We start from the raw sequence: 26,513 nt of genomic DNA on the forward strand, positions 1-26,513 counted from the left end.
GGCATGCCAGTTTGTAGGATGTTTGATTTTTGTTATCATTTCTACTTCATTCACCTTTGTCATTTATTTATTATCTATCTATCTATCTATCTATCTATCTATCTATCTATCTATCTATCTATCATCTACCTATCTATCTATCTATCTATCTATCTATCTATCTATCTATCTATCTCCTTTGCAGCTATTGCACCCATTATCATTTTGTTTGTTTGTTTTAAAGATGTAAGGGTAAGTTGGTTTGGAGAACTGAGAAAGCATTTTCTTTTGTGGGAGAATAAAAGCCTCATTTTCTGCAGCCACCGCTCCTCCCCCTTTCTGCAGCCACCGCTCCTCCCCTTTTCTGCAGCCACCGCTCCTCCTCCTTGTTTGGATGTACGTGACAGATCCTGATTCTTGGAGTTATGGTTGTCATATTGAGACCTTGCTGATAAAATACTGACTTGTTCAGGGCGGCAAGGTGACTGAACTTGAAAGAGCCTGGGTCTTTCGACATAATAGAATTTCTGCATGAGCCCGGAATTGCATCTCTTCACTAGTGCGCAAGGATGTTTCCTAACCAGGTGCTGTACTTACACGCGCCTATGTGGAGGTGCACACGTGAGCCTGCTTCCTTGAGGTGCTTTTGTATACTAGGAAAGAATTTGAGAGTTGAAAGTTAGGAATAGGCTAAAGGTGTGGAACGCACCATTAATTCCAGCACTTGGGAGGCAGAGGCAGGCAGATTTCAATGGCTTTGAGCTCAACATGGTCGACTTAGTGAGTTCCAGGCCAGCCAGATCTGCCTGAGACCTTGTCTAAAAACTAAAAGTTAGGAAAACTGACTGAGTCAGTAGAATGAGTTGTCGCCTGCTTTTTTCCTACGATAAGCACAATGGCACTAAACTCACAGAAGAATTGAAAGGACTCAATAAAATGATTCCAGAGAAAGCACTTTTAGCTGAACAAGGGATTTGCACATGTATTGTGTTGTTAGATAGCCTGCAATTCCTGGACTGTAATGTGTGTGTGTGTTGGGGTGGGAGAGGTGAATGTATGCAGGTAAAAAGGACTTTGGCGAACTGTGTTTTTGTGAACAACGCCGTTCCCTTCTCCTCTTAAGTAATTTTTACTGAAATACGCCCCAAAGTCTTATGCTTTCCCTTCAATGTCTAGTGCCCTCTGGCTTCGCATTTTCCACACTTTGAGCGAGACCCATTGTCTCATTTACCTAGTCCTCATCTTGACTGTCCCCGTCAGAAATAGACAAATCTCATTCCCTGTCTCCTTGCACCTCCTCCTTAACTGTCACTCATCACCCCAGTGGGTGCTTGAGTGTGCCAGTGGGCAGCTGCGGACTTTGACGGGAGCCTCGAGCTGACAGGAGGCCTGGGAATTTGAAGGGTCGTGGTATGAGGTCAAGTAAGGTGCTTGTCTTCTTCGTGCTTCTGAGAGGCCCCAGCTGGGACTGATGGTCAGGTGACAACTACTCTCCACTCCACAAGTTTGGACCCCGTTGATGTCCACCATGCTTGGTGACTTCACCCCTGGCCAGGAGGGGGTGGTTGACTCAGAACATTTGAAGCTTCTCTTCCTCACATAGCAAGAATGGTTGTTGTTGCTGCTGAGAATGCCCTGTCTCCGTGGTCCCAAGTGGGCTCACCCAGGGGCTGGGGTTTAAGTCTATTTACTCGGTTGAGTATTTCTACCAAAGGGAAGTTGTTTTGGGTTCTATTTTGTTTCGGAGGCTTTTTGTTTGTTTGTTTTGGGTTTTTGTTGTTGTTGGCTTTTATTTTATTTTATTTTTTGAGGCAGGATCTCTTTTCATAATCCTGGCTGCTTGGAACTCACTACGCAGACTAGACTGAGCTTGAACTCACAGTGATACATCTGCCTCTGCCTCTTGAGTTCTGGGATTAAAGGTGTGATTTATATGAGTTTAATTTCAGACACTGAAGAAGTTCAACAACAGAGCCATGTTCAAAACAGTGACCGTGAGCCTTCGGATTTGAAAAATGTTCCTCCAGGTTCCTAATCTTGGCCCTTGCCAAACCTAAAAGTAGACATCTCCCTTCTTTTTGTTCTCTTCTGTGTGCCAAGATCTAAGGTCAATGCATCAATAAAAGCAGTAGAGCCAAGTTAGCAAGGACTCTGAGCCCGGCAGCCATGCCAGCCCATCCATTTTTAACCATGTTCGACCTACAAGCTAGGACGGTGTCCTATAGTTTGCTGTAATGGTATAATTCTATTATTTGGTGACTGCTTACCGAGTGCCAATTATTAAATAACTTTAACAGCTCCCAAGCGACCAAGCTTGGATTCAAGCAATGTCTGATATCAGCACCCCTGCTTCCCCCGGTTTTTAATGAACCTTTTCTCATTTTCTGGCCTCTAGATAATACAGCTAAAGATAGACTTCTACGTTTTGAAGTTCGTTACACCCCTCAAAAAATGTGAGAGAATGCAGCCAGCCTCCTCAGGAAGATTAGGAGGTCAGTAAGATAACACAGCCACCTCCAGGCTGATATCTGAGCCCTGCTTTCTACACGGACAAGCCTTTCGGAGGCAGCCAGCCTATGGCTTGTATCAAACTCTATATTTAGGAAGAACAACTGTGAGCTATGACAGGAATTCTCTTTAACACTTAGCCTTAAACCGAGTTCCCCTCTAGCCCCAAGCCAGGAGCGGCTCTCAGGACCGGAGAGACACAGAGCACTCCAGCTATTCCAGCCACCTGAAAAGCACTGGAATTGAGATCGCAGCTCAGACGACACCGGGAGTCCCTTCTACCCTCTAAAGAGCTTTGTGTTTTTGCACCTGACTGCCTGCGACTGCCCTTAGGCAGTAAACAAATCCAGAGAGCAGGTAAGCAGAAGGACCCAGCATTGGCTCTTAGCTTTCTAGAGGAAATTTCTTCAATCCCTCATAACTTTGTAGTTTGCTAAGTACTGGCTGTAGCTTCTTTGTCAATTGCCCACTCACTGGTGGTCACCCTGATTCTATAAAGTAAATGTGTGTGTGTACGTGTATGTGTGTGTGTGTGCATGCGTGTGTGTATTGAACTAAAGGGGTTTTCATTGACAGGCATGTTAAGAAAACGTCCACAATCCAGATATGATAACTGTGACCTTGAGGCTTTGCTGGGTAGTGTTACAGTCAGCTGCAGACTGCTAACAGGCTCTGAGAATTAATCAGAGCTGTGGGCAGAGGAAAGCTGGAATGTTAGCTTTTTGTGTGTTTGTTTGCCAAATGAAAACCACTGTGAAAGAGTTAGACGGCGCTAGTTTAGAATCCTTTCCTCTTTTCCTTAAATGCCGGGCTTGGTCTCAACAACAAACTTGTGTAGACAGAATCATCCTTTCGAGACCTTTGCTTTCGTCCCTGTTTTCCTGTACCCGGCAGGGTAGAGGGCAGCACTCAGTGTCCTTATCTCTGTGGGCACCAGCTTCCAAGGTATGGAACTGCCGACTCTCTATTCCCTCCCAGCGTAGTGAAGTGGTCAGAGCATCGTTCTCCCCACTCCTTGAGAATTATTTTTAGCTTCAGGATAGAAGATAAATACCTTTGAGATAGAGCTTTACTCATTTTCCTGACCTTTCAAAAGAACACACACAGCTCTTCTTTCCAAACAGCGATTGATTTCCCCTTAATCTCTTCTTGTGAAATTAGTGATATTAATGTTCACCAGTTTTAAAAAGTTGAAGGGTTTTATTTAGAAGCTAGATATTAGGTGCTGCCCAATCAAAAGCAAAAGGGGGGGGGTGTCTAGCATCCATGACTCAGCAAACAGACCATTAAAAGTTCCCACAGACTGTCAGGGAAACTTACCTGTGTCCAGTTGGCAAGCCTCACCAGCTTATTAAAGTCAATATATGCCTTGTCAAACTCGCAGTGTTTCAAATTTTTTAGCCAGATCCGGGAGACAGACATAGCAAGTGCATGTTGTAAAGAGGACCTATTTGGATAAGAAGCACTGGCCCTGAAGTGGGTGGTGATGGGCTGAGTTTAGAGGGCATCGCTTGCCATTCCCATCCATGCAAGGAGCATGCGGATGTCGAGGGAAGGTACACTCCACTCCGCATCCTGACGGAGGTGAATGCTCGACCAGGGAAACAGTCAGGGAACACTGTCTATTTTTATTCCCCCCTCTGCTTTGCCCTGGTTTCACTGCAAATAATGAGGACAGCAGCAGCTGCTGCTGAACTGATTTATACAAATATTCTCTAGCCTGATGGTGAGAAATGAGAGCAAGAAGTGAACTGACTTTCTGGCGATGTCTCTACCAAAGAGGGACAAAGATATTAAGAAGAGATGCACACACAAATGAGAATATGCCAAAGCTGGAGAGGGGAGACAAGGTTCATGCGTTTGTTAGGCTCCGGGCATCCCAGGAAATATTGCAATCCAGTAGTTAGTGCAAACTGTCTGTGAAAAAAATAAGTCCCAGACAAAAATCAATGTAATCTAAGTAAAACCCCTCATTGTTCGCTGCCTTGCATTTCAACTTAATACTGTAATCACATAAGGGCATTTCCTAATCCTCATGATTTAAATGAATATATAGTAACTTAAACAAAAAAAAAACAAAACAATGTTGCCAGGTGGCGGTGCACTTGGGAGGCAGAGGCAGGCAGATCTCTGTGAGTTCGAGGCCAGCCTGGTGGACAGAGTGAGTTCTAGAACAGCCAAGGCTACAACAGTAAAACCCTGTCTCAAAAATATGTTAATTCAAGTCTAATTGTGTTGTACACATAGTGACCACTGGTCAGGCCCTTAAAGTCTTAGAATAATAATTATTTTTGCATTATTTTTCTTAACTTTGCCAAGTGGAAACCTCAAAAATGAAGCTATTCTAAGCATATCATTTTGGGTTTGAGCTGTGGACCCTAGAATGAACGACAAATTAGAATGTTCTTCACGTCTCTTTGATGCTGAGTGGAAGGTAGCAGCCAACTTAAAACCCATCATAGAGAAAATGATCCTTGATTGTTCAATCTGTTGTTCTTACTTAATTTTTAACTTTGTTAAAATCGGTTTTTCCTGGACCCTTATTGTGGAAGAAATACCTATATCCTAGCAAAACATTTAGATGAAACTTTAAAAGTGCTGCTGTTTTCCTGATCATATCTCCCAAGCCTATATATTGACATACAATAATTGTAGATATTTTAAAAATAAAAATACACTTATTTATCTTCATAGCATGGAAGCTAAGATCTAAAATAAAAACACCTGCATTTTTGCCAAAGTTCTCTGGTCATTCATTTCTCTGTTGAAGAGCATCCTTCGCTTCTTCTCTATACTTAAGGCTGCAGATGAGCATAACGCCCAGAAGTCATCAGCTGTGGCCATTGGCAACAATGCAGCAACACACAGTCACACCATGCTTCAGCGTTCAGGAAGCCTTGCTGGAGGCATTGTGGCACTCAAATATTCCCATCAGCTGTGAAGGGGGGCCATTTTAAGGAAGAAGAAATATGTCTAGAAACATTGAATGACATTGTCCAAGCTTCAGGTGCCTTGTGTGAAGCAATAGTACTGCTTCCTGTGTTCATTCCGCCACATGTCAGCACATACATATACATAGCTCCCAGCAGATTCAGTTAATTCACTTAAGCTTTGGAACAGAGAATGTTTTGAATTCAATGAGTTTTTAACTTTTTACTTGGTCTAGTTGATGTTTAACGACAGTTATAAAAAACCGGCCAGAACTGGGTTCACTGTTATTCTTTGTTCTTTTGGCTCCAGCAAAGCATAGCCCACATCCCTAGATGGGCTTTGGTTCCAGTGCTCAAAGTTAGGTTTCACACGTTTAAAGAAGGTTGGGGAATGCAGGGTGGTAGTGGCACACGCCTTTAATCCTAGCACTAGGGAGGCAGAGGCAGATGGATCTCTGTGAGTTTGAGGCCAGCCTGGTCTACAGAGCAAGTTCCAGGATAGCTAGGGCTGTTACACAGAGAAACCATATCTAGAAAAAAGAAAAAGGAAGAAAGAAAGAAAGAAAGAAAGAAAGAAAGAAAGAAAGAAAGAAAGAAAGAGAGGGGAAGAAAGCACTTCTACATTTGTGAGGTCCAATATGTAGTCAGTTCTACTTGTCTTCTAAGATAGTTCTACTGAAAGAAGACAGTTCTAGAACATTCTCATTTCTAGAACCTAGGCTTTAGGCTTGCTGGGAATGTTAGGAAGGATACATGTGAGGATTAATCAACTCAGTTCTTCAGAGTCTCCAGGAGAAGAGACATTTCTATAGCCAAGAGAGGGCATTTGGAAGTGGAGACATCTTTGAGTAGCCTACTGAGAATACCTGCTCCTGGGGAACTGAGTAGCTGCCCCGGTAACAATGAGTACAGATCAAAAGTTCAGTTTCAAGCCGAGAGCCTCTGAGGCCGAACAAAGGTGTTTTATTCCCACCACCTCTTCGGTTTGCTGTTCTTGGCAGAAGGTCAAGAGGGCAGGGAAAGAGATGATAGGGCCTTTCAAGTTTCTCTTCACCTATCATTTGCATCAGGGGCAAGGCGTCTCAGTGTATCTCCTTCTGAATGATTTATCAAGGTGCGCTAGTGTTCGCTCTCCCTGAGGCATTACGAAGGAAAGTCTCCAAGTAACTGCAGAAACTGAGACTGAAAGAATATATGGCCAGTGAAAGGGGCAACTGCTCAGTTGAATCATGAGTTAAAACTCTAATTTATCAAGACCTTGAATCTGAAGGCTGCCACCTCTAACAGTGTCTTATTTTTTTTTTAGGGATAAGATCTTGTGAATATGTCGAAACAGCCAGTTTCCAACGTCAGAGCCATCCAGGTAAGTAGGTATATTTATGCTTTACCATCAACTTTGTGGCTTCTGGTCTGATTCCTTAACAAGTCACACCAACTGCGATTGTTCATCTCTAACTGATTATTAGCTTTAAGAAGAAAAGGAAAATCCCCCTTTATAAGACTTAGGGGGCAGAATCGACAAAGGGCTTTAAGACTGAAAAGGTATAACTAAGAGCCGGAGCTACTTTTGATTGCTCTGAATTGTAAGACAATCTGAGTTTATAAATGAGAATTGCAATCTGCAAAAGGCACTAGCTTCCCAATATCTTATTCTATCCTTTATGAAGAACCAGATAGAGACCCCAGAAGGCTCCAAAATAACAAGGCATAGAAAACACTACTTAATCTGATCTGACCAGTATATCTGGTATGCATGTATTAAATATACTACTAAAATAAGGATATATAGCTATTAAAAGTTAATTAAAATATATTATGCTTGTCTATATGGTATTTTTATATGCTCATTGATAGAGAATAGAGTATCCAATTTTCACTTTTATAATCAACTGATCTACAGATCTAACAATAGGTCACAGTATGCTTGACTCATTTGTTTCAAATGCATCTTTGGGAGCAGGAGGTTTAGCTCAATAGTAGAGCACACAAACAGTATGCGTAAGGCTCTGAATTCAATTCCCAGTACTAATAAAATAAAACAAATCTTTCTTTAAACAATAACCTTTTAAAGCCAAGTGTTCTTCTAAAACCTTGTGAGTTTAAGTTCCTATGTTATTCATTTTCCCCATGCCATTCAAACAAACTCTTGGGTTGCTTAAACTGACTTAAGTGCCATCCACAAAGAGGACACAGAGAAGCAGGCATTTTGCAATGTAGATACAATATGAAAATATCTTCCAGGATTTTTTTTCACTCAAGACTTAATCTGCTATTTCTTTCGAGGGCTTTGAGTTTTGACTCTCAAATAGCTCCCACCCTGAGACTCTGGGCACAATACTTTACTGTCAAATTCTATTTGCCTTTTGTCAGCACAGAATCTAGCTGTGCCTCCTCTGAAGAAACCTCTCTTCCCTTCCTGGACTTTGCTGAATGCTACCAGGCCTGCGATGGCTCTTGAGTATTGTAATTCTAATGCACCAAATACAGCATAAACACAATCAGGAAAGGCTGACTGAGCTTTGACGCGGCAGTGAATGTTTGGCCAGGCTGAGAACAGGTCATTGAAGGTTTAAGAAATCCTAGTATACAGCAGTGAAGGGTACTGGAGAGACAGACCATCACTGGTCATGCCTAATGCATCCCCCTAAACTGATGGAGTTCTTGAGTGGCAGGATGTATACCAGTGTCTGGAAACCTGTCACTGAGCAACTCAAGGAGGGGCCAGCGCCTGTGGCAAGGATTGCCTTCCACTTGTTGACATCCAACATTTTGGTAGCTCTGTCTAGTGAGTTTTTCATGTATGCTGACATTGCCAGTGGGCATCGCTTTGTTGCCTGGACCTGTGAACCTTGAGCCTTTGAATCTTCTCTTTTACATGGTATTCAAATTGTAGCATGGACTCTGAAACAGCCTGCAGCCCTGAATCCATCTTGTGCTGCTGCAGAAACATGGACAAGGACTTTCTACTTTTTTACCCCTCTGGACCTCCATTTCCAGCCTGTGAAATGGAGCTAATAGTAGTTTTGTTTAGGAATTAACAAACAAGACCCCAAAAACACCACAGTAAGCTGTCATTTGGAACAGCCACTATTCTATTTCTGATCTCAATGGTAGTTGGTATCAGAGTTTTGATCACTGCACTCCAAGCTCTTGAAGAGCTACACAAAAATTTCCCTTTTTATTTTTCAAAACACTATCAAGCTGCCTTCTCATCCCTTCCTTTTAAATCTGAAAGTGTATTGATTTTTCTTCCTTAGTGCCCTCTGGCTCACACCAGTCTCTGCTGAAAATTCACTAGCATTTTATTTACTAAATTTGACCTTGATGTATTTTAAGGTCTGAAACATTCAAAAAGCTCCTATTGACCCTTTTCTATGGCTTTTATTATGCCGCATTAAGGAAAATCCATCCACTTTACCAACAAGGGCAATCAGTGGTTCCTTATGGCTGTGATGTTGTCTCTTTCCATATATTCGGTATTTCACTGAAAGACCTATTTTAATGCACTTTCAGATGAAAGATTTTTTTTGTTGTGGCTAAATAGTGCCGCACTATCTGATATTTTTCTATCATCTTCACATTAACCTTAAACCGGCACATAAAAACCAAATATGAAAGTGGTGACACAATACAAAATGGTTCATAGTAGGAATATTGCATTGTGATTTTCTCTGGCGCAAACACAAAAACGGATGAGAAAACACTCTGATTGTGTAAATATCATTGGATGCTCTTAGATGGTCTAATCAATACACTTCAGTCACTTCAAATTCTTTAAAAATTACTTTCTTTTTATGTGTGTGGATGCTTTGCCTGGGTGTATGTACGGGCACAACATGTACCTGGTGCCCAGTGCCCACAGAACCCAGAAGAGGGACTCACACCCACCATGTGAGTACTGGGAATGGAACCTGAGTCTTCGGAAAGAGCAGCCCGTCTAGTGTAACTTTTTTTTTATTATACTCATCTCCAATCTATTCAAGTGCCATTTTCAGGGGGCATGGTATGCGCCAGGAGGAGGGTGCACAACAATTGGTTGATACCTCACTGCTATACTTGATAAGCTCCTAGCCTGCAGTACTTACTAACTACATGACTTTAGGCAAATAGTTCATCCTCTTTGTCTTTCATCTTTTGGTTTATCTGTTAATGGAGTGAGTTGCAGGACTTGTTTTACAGTGTTTCTGCAACTATGAAATGAATTTAATCCACGTAGATGCTAGCCTAGAACGATAGTATTGCTTAATAAATGGCTGTGACACTTAATAAATGGCTATTATGATCAGTCATCATCATCACTATTTTTATCAATTACCAAAGTGTATGCCATAGGATACCCTAAGTTTCATGGGATATTGATAATTTGATTAAGGGTTTCCATAACTGGCTGGGCAGTGGTGGCACATGCCTTTAATCCCAGTATTCTGGAGGCAGAGGCAGGCAGATCTCTGAGTTTGAGACTAGCCTGGTCTACAGAGTGAAATTCAGGGCAGCCAGGGCTACACAGAGAAGTCCTTTCTTGAAAAACCAAACCAAAACAACAACCAAACAATAAAAGGAGTTTTCATAACTGTTTGGGAAACTTTTTCAGAGTTTATTACTTCTTAACAGCATCTAATTCTTCTCATGAAGATAGAGCTCTCCGAGCATTTTCAACTTTTCCCTGAGCAGTCTTGCAGAACAGTGATTTACAGTGTAAATTTCTAATAGCTTAGATTGAGATCTCTATTTCATCTGGGCTGACTGACTGGAGCCACTGTGAACTGCTTCTCATAGGAGGCAATTTTAAGCGTAGGGCAGAAAATATAGAGTCAAGTAGTTAACAAACCTCTGTGACTTTAATTGTCCTTAGTTTACTTTCCCATGGAAATAGGAACAAGTACTACTACATAACAGGGTCTGTTACAATGAATAAGCTAGACAGTTTATGACAAATCCCTGACTTCTCGTACACACACCCATTTAAAGATACGTCTTCGGTCTATGCCTTGTAAGGAACTCCATTTCCCCCAATGTGCCAGAGTAACAGGGAGGTTAGACTTCAGTTCATCCTTATAGAAGGTAGGTTATCTTTCATGTCAAACATATCTTTCATGTTTGCTGAAGATGACCATTGAACTATCCCAAGAAACCAGTTGACTTTTCCCAAGACTACAGAGAACTCTTCAAGGCGTTTGTAAAGTTCTCTATTAGATGTTGGCAAAACATTTTCTAGAAAGGACCAGATAGACACTAAAATATATTAGATTTTGAACTATTTGGTCGGCTTCAACTGTCATGTCTGCTCTTATTCCCTGAAGCAGCAACAGGGCCCTAAGTGTATGAATGTGCCTGTTTCCTGATCCTTGTTTAAAATTGAAGTGGGGGGTTGCATTTGTCCTGTGGATTGCAATTTGACAATCCCATTGTTGATTGTAACGGAGCTGCAACCAAGGCGACATCAGCACACTCTGTACACTGGGTCTGTTCCCTTCAGTTGAAGGGATGTGACATGACAGGTGGCAGGGAAAGTTAGAACTGCTGAGAAATCTAATGCCGTCAGCCATCTGTGCAGTGGCTTTCTCTAATGAGACCAAATGATACCACAACCATTGGCTGCCTCTTCTGGCCCTCCTGAGCACACCAATTTTGGGAGTCCTCACAGGCCTCTCCAGGGCTTCAGCTCACACAGAACCAGTCATCTCCGGGTTGACATTGATCCATTCTTTCTGATACTTGTTCTCTCCCTTGAGATCTAAGCATGTCATGACTAACTAGAAACGTGTCTGACGCCCTGGTTGTGGCTGTGCTATGTGATTTGACTAGAATGGTCCTCATGGTTTGTAACTAGAAGATGTTGTGCGAAATGACCTTTAAGAGCCCGGCCAGTCTCTAATAGCCCATGAATCTCTTGTGAATAGCTTTTAGGGCTTAGCTTTTGTATGACAACATTAGTTACAGTGATTCAACAGTTGTGTACCTGCTGCAGTGCAGTGTAACTTTCATCCATCACCAGTTAGGATTGGAAAAATTAACTGATGTCCCTAGGGATTACCTAGGGCTGAGTCACATGACTCAGGCATTTACTGTGATCCTAAGATTCAGTGTCCTATGGTCTTATTGCTAATTTTCTCCACCCTTTATATAGAGATGAATGACTGTGGATCGTTTCAAGGATAAAACCACAAGTGCCAAGGTCACCTGAGATGTAATACTTTTTCATGGATGACTTATGTTTTTCTCTTAAAGAATTCAACTCACATTCATAAATGCTGTCTTTGGAATGAAGATGCTGATAGCCACTTACAATCATATTAAAAGCAAGTTGGTTTGAAGTGAAAAGCACAAAGAAAAATAATTCCATGATGAATGTGGTCTTGAAATATAAGCAAGTATGGCCACTGTAATGCCTCTGGCTTAACTGACTTAATCAAGCTTCATGTGATCCTAAATCTAAGCCCTTTATCACACATTCAAAGGAATGATTGTCTGAGCCCTGCCTTGTTAGGGACGTGTGGTACCTTATTATGGGAAAGGTTCCCTTGTTATGCATTCCACATGCAGAATGGAATATTTCCACACCACACATTTTAGTACTTCTTTATTTTACCCACCCGTTATCATAGCTCTCTTACTTTCTATAGCCCAGGGCATTAAGGCCCCGTGGAAGCAGAAAGCAGCTTCTGTCAAAGCAAAGGCTGTGTATAGACAGGTCTTGTAGATTGTTTTTCCTGGGTTGGATTTCCAGTTTAAGAAAAGGATTCCAAGTGTATGGCAGTCCTTACTACAAAGGAGCAGACTACCAACCTGCATGGCTGGTCAGCTAATCATTGATTAAGCTCAAAATCTTAACAAGGACACATACTTTCCTTCATATTTTCTTAAGTTTAAAACAAAAAGTTGACTTTCATTTGATGTTTGTTTTACTCTTGAGGCAAGCCCTTTTCTTTGATCATAGATATATTGTTTCTTTCTCACATAAACCATAAACATAAACATGCGGTTTATGATTTCCAATGCTGGTTTCTTTAAAGTGCAACAAGAACTTGAATATAGCAGTCTAACTCCCAAGTGGGTTTGGTGTTTCTCCAGCCAATGCTCTCTGATGCTTTGATGAAGGCTCCAACATTGTGACATGAGGCAAGTAGTCATACCCTGACTACAAGATGTCATGGTTTGAATTTACGAGTGTTCCAGAAACACAGCCCGCTTCCCCGAGCACTTCTGCACACTGTCTTCAGAGCTGTACGGGACATTCTTGAAAGCTGCTTTACCATGGCTGATGAGATTACTGTTGAGTCACGCAGGAAATTACTGAAGAGAACAAGAAATGTTGAGAACAGAGTGTTTGGGTGGAGCCCTTGCAGAATGAAACAGTATGGGTGAAGAGCAGTGGCTGCGTGGGAGTTTCTCGAAACTGTTGAGTGGGAAAGTTTGGTGTTTTGAATCAATTCCACATTTCAAAAGTCCCTAGGCCTTTCTGCATTCTACAGCTGGAGAATTTTATTTTAAAGCCTATCAACTGTCTTCTAGTTGGTAGAGGTGGGTTTCTTCTCTCCGCTTAGTTTAGGCTAATATAGCAAAAAAAAAAAATTATCTCATTTTCTAGTCTAAAAGCACACTTCTTTCTGCACCTCTTCAGCAAAGATGCCATAAACCTCACAGTGCCATGTTGTACTTCATGGAGAGAAGGCCAAAGCCCGAGAACAGGACAGAGCCGAAAGAAATTCTGAAATATCTAAACCGACAGGATTTCCTGTCTGCCGCAGGAGAATGGCACGCAGGAGGCCACTGATACTGGCAGGACGTGCTGGGACATTTGAAAGCGAAAGATAGAATCAGTGAGTGTGGGAGTCCTTGCAAAACACACAATGTTCAGATAAATCACAGTAGTTTCTGTAAACGAGCTAGTGAGTGGGGGACGAGAAAGGAGGGGTGGATAGATCAGTGGCCGTGGAATGAGGTTTAGTAGAAATTGCCAGAATCCTGTGAGCAGCAGCTATCAAGATCTAACCCATTGGGGAAAGAAGATGTCAACCCACTGTAAGTCACGACTCAGGGGGGAATATTGTTTCCAGAATCCTCCTGGCTCAAAGCCTAGAGCCAAGGAAGGAGAACAATACAAATAATTAAGGGAGTGGTGGAGTTAACTTACAGGGAATTCTTTCTACTTTTCTTCACCTGGTGAGATCAAGGGCAGTATTAAATTCACATCAGATAGGTCTTATATCAGGAAACAGTATCCTGCTCTAGCCAGAATGACCTGTTAGATTTTTTTCCATTCCCAATTTGTAGAATGTAACCAATTATGTATGGCTTCGGAAGGTGATGACCCAGGTCTACTGCATCAGGGGCATATTTCAAGATATGTGACATGCATAAACTTCAGAAAGGAACAAGGAATAAGAGTAGCAAGCTTGGAGGTGGTGGCACACACCTTTAGTCCCAGCTCTCGGGGGGCAGAGGCAGGGAATCTCTGAGTTTGAGGCCAGCCTGGTCAACAGAGCAAGTTCCAGCACAGCCAGGAGCACACAAGAACAACTCTGTTTCGAAAAACAAAAGAAAGAAAGAAACAAACATAAAAGAAATAAGAGTCGCATTGCAAAAGGAAACAAAAATCCCAAGGACCCTCTTCCTTTGGACTTATAGAGATTGTACATAAATTCACACCTTAATATTCATTTTGGTTTATTCATGTCAAGCCTTTTCTGTGTTTGTTTGTTCTATTATAAAAAAAAAACTATAGCTAGCCAGGTGGTGGTGGTGCATGCCTTTAATTCCAGCACTCGGGATGCAGGGGCAAGTGGATCTCTGAGTTCAAGGCTAGCCTGGTCTACATTGTGAGTTCCAGAACAGTCAGGGGTACACAGAGTAAACCCTGTCTCAAGAAACAAAAACCCGAAACTATAGCTTACAGTGGCAGCATGGGTTTTGACATCACTGTGGCCCAGGTGGCAGCACAGGTCATCCACATCAGTGTGCTCCCCCTCCCCATGGTAGAGTTGCCCACGAATATCAACATGGCTTCAGACTGTAGTACAGATCACAGACGTCTGTGTGAGCTTTGGTGATAGCATGGTCACATAAATCAATACAGACCTGGCCACAGTAAGACCAGGGGTCCATGGTCTTACTGCATCTGGGGTCTGTGTTGATACCCTTGGCCTGTGTTGTCACTGAAAGCCAACCAGATGTCCATGATCTATGCTGCAGCTTGAAGGCAAATTGATTGCCCATTGTCCCTGGCTGAATCTGGAGGCCTTGTCTAAGTCCGTGGCCCTGGTTCAACCATGAGCCCTGTTTGTGATCTGTGCTGACACCAGAAACGGTGTGGAGACCATGATTCATGCTTTGACAATGATATCGATGAGTGCAGATGCTCAGAGGAGAAATAAGGACATGGATGACTTCCGTGATGATCCCTTCCTCTACCCGAACCTCCCCCTCCCTGCCCACACCAACAAAGGAAATAGTAACAGCCGAAATAGGAAGCCATGGAAGAGAACTCGTAAAAACTGTGATAGGATGCTAAGTGTTGCCCTCCACAATAGATGGCTTTTGGCCGGTGTGTGGCAGAGGAACAACTCAGTTCTATTTAAGGAAAAGGCCACTGAGAGTTTGACCATGGTCCAGTGGGTATATATCTAACATAAACTGCACATTTTTATGCTGGGGGAAGGTCACAAGGGTGGGAGGAGGTATGAGCAGGGACGTACTGGAAAGCAAACGTGATGGGGGTATATGATGTGAAATCCCCAAAGAATCAATAAAAATATTATGTTGAAAAAAAATAAAAAGTTCAAAAAAGTTTAGCTTGCATTATACACAATTTGAAGAGCAAACACCACACCCAGTTTGCAGATGGAAGTACTGAGTGATTGAAAAGGTATTTTATTTATATTTAGCCATAGAGTGGGGCAGTGAAAAGGCAAGAATGTAACCCAATTTTCTGGATGACAAATAAAAGAATGATCTACAGGTCTACATTTTCCCACCAAATTCAAGTTATAAGGATTTTTTTCCTCTGGCTCTAATGTAGCCTATAATTTGTCACTCAGATATCACTGCCCTACAATTATAATAATGAAGCCTCTTTAATTATCTTATTACTAGTGTAGTGCATGGCACAGTTGACAAAGCATTCCTCTTACACTCCCCTATTGATGCACAGGGGTGATTGGACGCTCAACATGGTTTCAGGCTGCTTTCATTCCCATCAATATTTGCTGTTCTCAAAACCCATTTAGGTTCCTGATTTCTTGAGTGATGCCTTCAAGAAGAAAAAGTGTCATGCCACCGAGTTAATGGCTCATTTTTCAATGCAGCTTTGGGTTTGGCATCTATTCTAGAAGTATGCCTTTTGTGTTCTCCTTTTCAAAGGTCACTCTTGGAGTACGCCTGCGATTTTAGAGCTGGTTAGAGCTAACTTTAGCCAAGGGAAAAGAACTCTTAGGAGACTAGATTGGTACAGCGGAAAGGTTAACTCAAAGAGTTTGCTTTGGCAATCTGGCCTTTGTTTGTTGTACTGTTTATGTGACCTTGATCATAAACTCCAAACTCTTTGAGGTTTAATCTGTTTATCAGTCAAACAAAGATGATGATCTTTTTTTTAAAAATAAGAATATCAGCTTTTATTAAATCCTATTATACCTTCTCTGGCCACTTGAACATTTATTTCTTAAAGAAAGACCAGTTTTATCATCTTCAATGCACTGTCTATGTTCCATAATTTAAAAATTATTATATTTATCAAAGATGCACCAGTTCTTTCTTTTGCATTTTATCCATTTAGCCATACAGCATCAATGCAATGGTATTTCAAAATAAAAGCTGATGGTCTTAACTCCACAAGGCTGAGTGTTGTGAAGAAAAGGTTATGAACCCTCCTTGTCTGCCTGTTTTGCACTTAACCTTTCATTAGGTAATATGTGTTTTAATTTTTTGAAATTCAAATGTAATTACATAATTTCTCTCCTTTCCTCTCCTCTCTTCAACCTTTGATCCCCCTCAAATCCATGGCGTTTGTTCTTTAATTGCTGTTGTTGTATATCTATAAATATATAAATATAGCTGGTTGAGTCCAGTTTAGTGTTACTTGTATATATATATATATATATATATATATATATATATATATATATATAATTTCAGGGCTGGGCAGTTGGTATCACATAACCAACTAGGGAGCTCATTCTTAGGGAAGACTATTTCCCCCAGTCTGAGATTCCTTACTTGCCTGTAGTCATTTGTCTAGGGCTGGGACTCTGAGATTTCCTTCAGTGTTAGCATGGCTATTGGTGTTGTCCTTGTTTAGGTTTTCTTTAGACAGCCATATTGCTGAGGTATCCTGCACGAAGCTTCCCTGCCATCTCTAAGAGATACAACCTAACAGCAGATTTCCTGGTCCTTTGGCTCTTACAAACTTTCTTCACTCTCCTTTGTGATATCTGAGCCTTAGGTGCAGGCGTCGTATTGTAGATGTATCGGTAAGAACTGGACACCCTATGATCAGTTGTCCTCTGCGTTTTGACTACTTGTGCTTTTCTGTAATGGCCTCTGTCTGTGGCAAAGAGAAGCTTCTTTGATGAATACTATCTCGTATTTTAGATATCCCTGCATTGTTTTACTTGAAGGAAGGGTTCTATGGTTAAAAATCATGAAGGAGCCCATTATTTCTACTACAAATGTGGATACCGAGGCGCAGGACAGCTATCTCTTTTACAATTAGAAAGAATCTATAGCAACTACCAGCTCTGCTTCACTCTTTGAAACCACCTATGGAAGGGCTACAAGAGGTTCTAGAATTAATCTTCAAATAAGAAAATGATGTCACCCCATAACATCACCTTTGCATGTCTCCTTTCTGAAAACTACATTTGATTACAGAGCTTGATCAAATGACTTAAAAGCCAAATCTTCCAGAAACAGGATTTTAACTACCAGGAAGATATCTTCTATAGATTCATAATAAATGGGTTGAATGTGGCACTCTAAATAAACTTCTTTTTCAGGATAGGGGAGTTGAGGGTCTTTCTTTGTAGCCCAGGATGGTTCCAAACTCACAATCCTTTTGACTCAGCCACCAAGTGCTAGTATTTCAGGCCTGTGCCACCACACATGGCTCTAACTGAAATTTTAATTTATTAATCTTCTCTCAAATAGTTACTGACTTGACCCTTTTCTTCTTTCATCCAAATTGTAGTGGAGAAAGTAGTCTGTTGGTCCAATATAGATCATCTTCTCCGAGTCTGTTCACATTGTTTTGGTCTTATTTCAAGCCTGATGTATGTCATTCAACCTAAATACTGTCAAAGGTGAAATACTGTTCCTGAATTTTATTCAGTTTTGCCTCTTTGTGGTGCTGGATCTAATTGAGAGTCTCAGGCGTCCTGAGTGGGCATTCTATCGCTGAGACACACCCCTAGTGAATAGCATCAATGGCACAATCAAAACAAAGGAATTGTGCCAATTGAAATTGTGAGATGACCTGGAGAGATGATGCCTTCCTGAAATTCCAATTATTGGAGAAGCCGAAGCTGAAGGATCACTTGAGTGTAGGAGTTTGAGGCCAGCCTGGGCCACAGAGTAAAATTATGATCTCTTGAGATTGATAAACATTTGCTCCATATTTTCTAGGCCATGAGATCCATCTTTCACTCCATCTTATGTGTCTCTCTTATGATACATGATGATAAAAAATAATTCTTGGAATCAAAATGATGTACCGTTCTTGCTATTTGCCGCTAACACTTTGTAATTTGTTTCCTTTCTGTGGGATAAGCGTTATTCTAGCACAAGGGAGAGTTTGCAAACCCGCTCTCCTTGGAGGCCACATCATGTGAGCAATGACACTGGCTATTTCCTCTGCTATAGGTTAATCATTACCCTGGCGAGAGAGCATATACCAGGTCCTCCAAATGTTCTTCTTCATTTCATTTGGGGTGGTACCCAAATCATCCACTGTGTCAAAAGTCAGCAAACACATTTTGCTTCTTTTGCTTTGGCATCGTTTTCACTCATATCAACATGAAATTTAACCTTTTAAAGCCCATATATCCAATTACTTCTAAAGCAACATTTTATCTGCAGTGGAAAAGTGCATTCTAGTTTTTAAAACTGTTTAAAACATGTTTTATTTGAGTGATACCACTGTTTGAAGACATTTTTGGTATGTGTTAAATCTTTTCACCTTTTGATGTCTGGAGAAATATGGGTAAAATTTAAATTTACATACTATCTTCTCAAGCTCAAATTAGTGTGTCAACATATTCTTACGTATTTTAGTGTTTGAAGTAGTTCATGTTTACAAGAAGGTATTTTATGCTTGCTACTGAAGGAGATTAGTATTTTATTTGAATAAAGGATAATAATTGAATTTTTATTAAAAAAAGGAATTGATTTTATAGCTCTGTTCTTTTTCTTTACTGTCCCACACATGATAGTGTTGGGGAGAAGCTAGAAGAACATCCACTCAGAGGCCTGAGGTGCTACCAGAACAGTGCCAGGATGCTACAGGAAGGAGGTAGAGCCTCAGGAAATGTGAAAGCATCCTCATCACTGTACATAGAAAGGAAACTGATGAAGGACTAAATGTGGTATCGCTTCTGTGGATGCTCTTTGCCACTTTGCTATCATTATGTGCAAATTCCTCATCACCGAAAGGGGAAAAATAATATGCGCCACAGGAGGGCAACGGCCAGAACAGACTGTCTTCAAAAATTCTTCCATCCAGTAAGGAATTATAAAATCACTGCAGAGATACAAGGATGAATACAGGAAGGTGTAATAAATGGAAGGGAAATTTTCTGTTGCATATTTTTGTGCTGTTGTTACAGCAATTTTCCTTAGATAAAAAGCACTGAGGATGTACTTTTCAGAAGCGTTTTCCTCACGATGATTGCTGTCTTAGAATGTCACTGCAATTTCTTCCTATTCTTAAGCTAAATTTCCCATTTTCTCTTTTAGGCAAATATCAATATTCCAATGGGAGCCTTCCGACCAGGAGCTGGTCAGCCCCCCAGAAGGAAAGAGTGCACTCCTGAAGCAGAGGAGGTGAGGAAGATAGCTAAAAGAGATAAGCAAGGCCTGGTTCTTCCAGAGTCTTCCCAGAGGCGAGGTTTCTCAGTTAGCAGGGACATTCTGGGCCTTCTTTCCATTTCAGCCAGTGTTAAGTGTCTGACAAAGTTGTTTGAAGATGCCAAGCTTGACTTCAGTTGCTGACTGATTTTGTACACAGGTGCTTCGGGGTTAGCGCTAGTCTCTTGCTTGGTAAGTTTTTATTTAGGGTCTATGATTAAACGGAGCAGGCTGTGTGTGGTGTGGCTTCTGAGGGGAGAGTAACCTCAATGAGAGCCCAGTAAGAAAGCACATTAAGTTACTTTCAAGTTCAGTCATCTTGATCTTCCTTTGAAAAGAAGGCTTTCCAAGGGAGTCTGTCTAGTCTCCCTCCTTGAATTTCCCTGTTCTCTACTCCCTGCCCAATTCAGATATCATGCAATAGAGACGAAAATGAACAAATGCAGCAAGCAGAAACAAGTGCCCTCCTGAGGGAGGTGGGATTAAAGGTTTAGATGATTTCATTAGTACAAAAATCAGAGCATTTTAAAGGGTAAGGATTTTTATGGCTTTTATATCTGGCCCACTGCCTCAAACTTTCCTAAAATGATATGCATTTTCCTGATCATGATCTTACCTCCTCGGCTTTAGCCTCTGATCAAGAGATTTTTTTTTTGAGTAAGAAGGGGGAGTATTTGAATAAAATTACCAAATTTTGAAATTTCAGCTACTAATTCTGTCTGGGACTTGGGTCAAGTGCATGAGTTTGGGTTAGTCAAACAGGGTCTCCTCCATCCCTCAGAGGGTTGCTGTCAGGAATGAATGAGTGAAAGAAAGGACACAGTATAAACTGAATACGCAGTTCTTTAGAAATCTCCCCGGTTATCCAATGTTAATGAAAGACTCCAGAGCTCCTGTTCTGCTTTTAAGAGAGAGAGGCATGGGGAGTTTAAAGGGATGACCATGGCACTCTGTCCTCGCCTCCATTAATTTGCTATTGGACATTTTTTCTTCCTCACCTTTCTTTTAAGCTCTCTGTCACTATGACAACAAATAGTCAGAAAGTAGCTTGGTCCTTTTCTCCGTGAAACTGGCTGATACCACAGCTGTGCCGGGCTCAGGTCTTCTCTTCCATCAGTGGAGCGGGCAGCATTGGGTTCTTCCCTGCACAACACGAGCCTCTCAGTTAGGACGCTAGGGAAGCACTTGTCTATCAGTCTGTTCTTGTCCCTAATTTGATGGTTTAGACACATTGTATAAAACTACCAAGGGCCTATATCATTTGGTTTGTAACAGTATGCTTTCTAAGCACTCATGTGTTCAAATGGCCGGTTGATATTCCTCCCAGGGTAGAGAGAAGGAGATATTCACAGAGATCCCGAGACTGTAGAGGTGGTCTATGCATTGTGCCACTCCTCGATCTTGGGGTTCAACGGGTAGAGCAGAGAGCTAAGGCTGTTCCTTATCCAATACAAGCAGGGACTTTTAGGGCTTGTGGGGTTTGAGGGAAGAAGTGACATCATGGCTCAAATTCTGACTTGGGCCTCTGAATAATTTTCCCAGAGAAACGTCACAAGGGTATTTGGGTATTTTGTCATAGCTACAAGGTGCATTAAATAGGATTTCTGTGGGCTGACTTGAGGCCCCAGCTACCTTCAGTGGCATTATAACGAGTGAGGAACTTGAATGTGAATTCACAATTCCTCCCATATCCACATTTATTAGTGAATCTGTATTTGCAAACTAAGAATTGTTCACAATCAGAGACTGAAGATTTGTTGCTGAGCTCCATGCTAACAGAATTATAGTAGAATATGTGATTTGTAGCACACCATCAGCAACCAGAACAGCTCACCTCTATCCTAGCTAGCTAGAACCCCAGGTAAACTCAGAAGGTATTTGGATCTTGACATCCTCTAAGAAGTGCACAAAGGGTTGCATCCCATTAAAAACAGACCCGGAGTCATTGGCTCTCTGATAAGGTCTGTGACCGCTGGCTGTCTCTTGTGTACCCGTGGCTTCTGACCAGCCCTTTGCCTTGCCTACAAACGTGGATTGCACCTTCTATACTTGGCTTGGTAGACATAAGCATGCACGGGGTCCCATGGGTCTTCTATCCAAATCCTTTTGCACAAGAAAAGCAGTTGCTTGTTTGAAGTAATCCGAGGGTTCTGGTGAGCTATTTTTAAGTCTCCCATTCACTCTTTAACTCAAATATCATTATCCTCATTATGTTACACATTGGGACTTTCTTTTCAATATTTCCTTTTTATCTTGTCCCTTCCCAAGATCCAAACATACTATTTAATTCTAGTCTCATCACTTACGAGTTCTGAGGCTTTGAGCAATGTTTTATTTTCCATACCTCAGTCTCAGTGGTGAGGTAGGGATAAAAGCAAATGTGTAGCGTTGGCGTGAGAATTAAATAATTTAGCACATGCACTTAGAACAGCTAGTAGTGTTTGCTGATAGCAGTGAGTTTTTAGTTTTGAACTTGAATGAGTAAGCCAAGCTCTATAGCGTTAGTAAGAGCCTTGGGAAAAACTCAGGAGGGTATCTGGTAGTAAAGAATGGCAGGGATGGGGTAGCCTGGAAAGGCTTCTCCATGCTGCAGCATTTGGCAACTCCTCTGTGATCCTCAAGGCAGACAGACACTTCCCTTCACAGAGCTCTCACCGAAGTGGGGGATGTCGCTGGGGTTGGTAAGGTTTCCCTCATACTCTCTTTGGTTGTATGGAAGAATCAATAGCCTCTAGCTGTCTGCTGGCTTGAGATATCCTTCATTATTCAAGTAGAAGCCTCTTTATTCATGCTCTAGTTTACTGTAATTCTTATAATAAGTTCACAGAAGTAGAGGAATATGATTTCCATTATGTTTTTAAAGGTGGTAGAACTTCAATATAAAAATGCATCCTGAATAATATCATACTATCGCATTCTTAATCATGACAATTTCCATTCTATGCCACCTCACTAAATCAAATGTCAAGCCTTATCTTAATAAAAAATGAAAAAAAACCCCAGTCCATTGAGGTATTAATAATGTAAGGAAGATGCCTAGCATTAAATATTCCTTTATTAGTCTGTGTAAGTTCACCTTATAAATCCGGCCCAGACACATAAGCATAGATATTGGCTGTTTGTGTTAAATGTGCCAGCAGTGGAGACGACTTACCTAGGAACTTAGCAGAAGGATCTGGAAACATTTTTCTCTTTGCGCTTCTTTAAGATTTGCCCACCTCCAACCATAGGAGCATTTCTCAGTGCTGAAGCGTTTTTCACTTCACTGCTATGCATATTAAAGAAGAAGAAGCAACCCTTTATAGCCTTGTTAAAAATCCCTTCCCGAAAGCCCAGCAAACAACAGTCTGGAATACCTGCTTCTTCAAGTGGGTGTTTTACAGTTTTAATGACCTTTTGTGTATCAACACTTGTAAGTGATGGATGTGTTTGTGTGGAGAACGGAAACCAGGCTTACGGCTCTGTGCCTGGACCTATGGAAACATTATCTCCCAGGGATTTGCAACAGATACATCCTCATCGAGTTACTTTATCATTTCGTGGGGGTGACATATTAGCTGTTTAATCAGCACTGTACCAACTACACAGAAAATAACTACAGGAAGTCCCGTTAGCCCTTACAAGAGGAATAACACCTCACTCTTTTATGCCTACTCATCCTCCCCAATAAACAATTTAAAAACATATCTATAAGGGACACATCCACCTAGTGATTTGTCAGAGTTCGGGGAAGCTTGGACATTCTTCCTCTAGGTGCTAACCCATTCGAGAAGGAGACACAGGCAGGCACTAGACCTGGACTATTAGCTTTAACACTGTCTCCATGGGAGGCAAATACGCAGTTTCTTATCCTTCACACACACACACACACACACACACACACACACACACACACACACACACACACACACAATTGGTTTACCCAATTCTTGGTTGAGCAGATGGAGCTATGGACAGTTCTGCACGGGGAACTATATTAGTTGGAGTTTTCTAACAAATAGACATTTAAGGTACAAAGTATTTATTAGGGGAAACACTTGTACAGGAGAGTTGCTGAGGCCTAGATGCAGGGGAAGAAGACAGAAGGGCTTGGTGGGAGAAATACAGACCTCAGTGTGACTCGAAGCCCAGCTCTCCCCCCTAAATTTCTCCCGGGTGGAGTTCCTGTCTGCCACGTATGCCATCACTTTAGGGATGCTGCTCTACTCAATCATTTGTTGCCAGCAGATCTGGTAAATGTGACCTCTGCATGGAGATGGATGGATTTTACTGACAAGGAGTTAGGGCAGTCACTCAGTTACCCCTGAAGTAATCTGATCCAAGGGATGATACCTTGGCTGTTAGGGTGATCAAATGTTCTCCAATATCTTCCTTTCAGGCAAGTAGGAAGAACAGGCTTAGCATGCAGTTTTCGTCTCTTGTAACTAGATGGAGCTACACACAGTAGCTGATCGCAATGCTTTATAGTCCTTTTCTGTATGTGCTAGGTGCACACACATAGAGGTGTAGGTTGATTATGGGATAAACCAGTTAAATACAAAGCATCAAGTATACATTCGAGCCTCTGTCCTCAGGTACTCGAGGAGCCACACACAAAAAGAAAAGGCTGTATGTCCCTCCCTAGAACTGAGATTCCTTTGATGATATGAAATTGAAACTATTCAAAGCAGCAGGCAAAGGTTGGCCTCTGGCCTTCCCTCCCATATTCAGAGATGTTTTCTTTCCTTCTGAGCTTGTTTCCTAAAGGAACCATAGGACAAAAGGCTGACAGGCACCATACTCTGAGCAAACTTTTGCAGACTCCTGGACTCATTGGGGCTAGTTGTGCGCTGACTTTTTACAGATTTCTGCCATCAGGTGTCTGAGGATGGTATGATACTAAACCAGAGTCGCTTTTAGAATATGCTTTCGTGAGAAGCTCAGCCCCTTCTAACTGTTGGCAGTGTTTATTAGTTACCAGACACTCAACTATTGCTTAATGTGTCCTCAGACATATGGAAAGGACTTTCCCCCTTACATTATTTCACAGTTCTGTACAAATTGCAGGGATTTTGTTGAAACTCTAAGGCTATCTGAAACAGGTACGAATTGCAGGGATTTTGTTGAAACTCTAAGGCTATCTGAAACAGGTACGAATTGCAGGGATTTTGTTGAAACTCTAAGGCTATCTGAAACAGGTACGAATTGCAGGGATTTTGTTGAAACTCTAAGGCTATCTGAAACAGGTACGAATTGCAGGGATTTTGTTGAAACTCTAAGGAGAAAGTCCCCATGCTAGAATCACACTCTGACGTTCTCTTTTGATATGTGTTTTCCTGCTCTATGCCATGAGCCAGAGAGATGAAATATCCTGGATTTTGGTTTCTCTCCTTTTTGTTCAGGGGGCTCCTCCCACTTCGGAGGAAGAGAAGAAGCCAATTCCTGGAGCAAAGAAACTCCCAGGACCTGCTGTCAATCTATCGGAGATCCAGAATATTAAAAGTGAACTGAAATATGTCCCCAAAACGGAACAGTAGTTCAAAGGGGGAAAAGGTGAGTGGAAAACTAGTCTCTTTATCTGAAAATGACCATTATCAAGAGGAGGAAGCTCCACGAGGAGCGTTCAATGGAGACAGCATTTTGTGTATGGTTTGCAGGGAAAGCCATGCCTTTGGGTTTGTCTTATTCCATTACTGCTTGGAGAACTAGTGGGGCTGTTTGCCCATTGGTCTCTTTCTGACCATTCTTCTAGTTAGGGGAGGTTGAAGTTAGGTGAGGGCAGGTCGTGGCACATGTTTTTCCCTATTATATACCATAAAGAACAATGAACTATTGCTTTGGCAAGAGGATCTGACAAACAAGTAGCTGTGCAGATTTGGAAGTGAGAGGAGGCAACACTCTGCGTATTCGGGCGTCAAAAAAGAAAGAAAGACAGACAGACAGACAGAAAAGAAAAAAAGAAAAGAAATCACCAGAATATGTGTGAGGCAGACCAAGAAGCCCTGGGTCAGACGTAAAAAGAGTAGGTTCAAAGCTGTGCAGGCTGTTCCAACAAGGCACTTAAAATACTTATTTTCATTTTAATTGTTCAGTAATGATCCCCTTGTAAGAACACAACCAACTGTCTGTCTGCAGATCTGGTTCCTATTAACTGGAATAGAAAATTCTGCCAACAGATGGGTTCACCAAGTCATGGCTCTTTCTCCTAGGAGATGCTAGGAGCAAACCTGTCCTTTACCAGCAGTATTAAACACCGGACATGACCTTCTCCATCCCTTAAACACAAGTCTGGAGGGAATCTGCATGGGAACATGCAATAGGCATTTTGTCTCATTGGCTGTCCAGTCATTCATTTATCCATCCCTTTAATCAAGACTTGTGGATTGCAGTAATATTCGTCACTTGCCACTATGTAAAGAACATTATATCCACTCCCCCCCCCCCAAGACAGGGTCTTAATTCAAAGCTGAAGCTGGGCTGTAACTCTCTGCAACCTAGGCTAGCCTCAAACTCATGGCAATCCTCCTACCTCAGCCACTCTAGTGCTGGAATTAGAGGCATGGGCCACTATGCTTGGCTCCTATGTTTCTTATAAGCTTCATAATACTGAATTATCACCTTCAATTTTTTTTTTGAGACAGGGTTTCTCTGTGTAACAGCCCTCATTGTCCTGGAATTAGCTCTTGTATGCCAGGCTGGCCTCAAACTCACAAAGATCCACCTATCTGCCTCCAGAGTGCTGGGATTAAAGGCGTGCGCCACCACTGCCCGGCTGACCTTCATTCCGCCCTGCTGACTTTCATTCTTGGAGTGAGTCCTAGGGAAACTGATTCTGCCAGTTATCTACTTGTCAGACTGCTTTAAGTCCCACATCTCACCACACCATACATATTGATTGCACACAGTCTTCTCGCACTGGAGTTGAATATTGACTTTCTAGATAGCACTAACAGGATGTTTGTGAGGCAGTCCATTGGGTTGTCCTGACGTCATTTATGGCATACTTACATAGACCTTCTACAGATATTTTCAAACTAGTTTGGTTGAAAAGATTTCCTAGAG

The 26,513-nt window shown here is 41.7% G+C and overlaps 1 protein-coding gene across 1 annotated transcript in view; it reads left to right on the forward strand.

Annotated features, from left to right (window-relative positions):
- The first annotated feature begins 2,570 nt into the window (after nt 1–2,570).
- Smpx (small muscle protein X-linked) overlaps nt 2,571–26,513 on the forward strand; it is a 45,953-nt gene continuing 22,010 nt past the window's right edge. Inside the window, exons 1-4 of the mRNA XM_075957133.1 lie at nt 2,571–2,844; nt 6,724–6,780; nt 19,362–19,448; nt 24,854–25,004. Coding sequence (XP_075813248.1) covers nt 6,742–6,780; nt 19,362–19,448; nt 24,854–24,988 — 261 coding nt within the window. The 5' untranslated portion in view covers nt 2,571–2,844; nt 6,724–6,741 and the 3' untranslated portion in view covers nt 24,989–25,004. The remainder of the gene's footprint in view (nt 2,845–6,723; nt 6,781–19,361; nt 19,449–24,853; nt 25,005–26,513) is intronic.

This window comes from Microtus pennsylvanicus, chromosome X (genome assembly GCF_037038515.1).
Source record: "Microtus pennsylvanicus isolate mMicPen1 chromosome X, mMicPen1.hap1, whole genome shotgun sequence".
NCBI classification, from domain to species: domain Eukaryota; kingdom Metazoa; phylum Chordata; class Mammalia; order Rodentia; family Cricetidae; genus Microtus; species Microtus pennsylvanicus.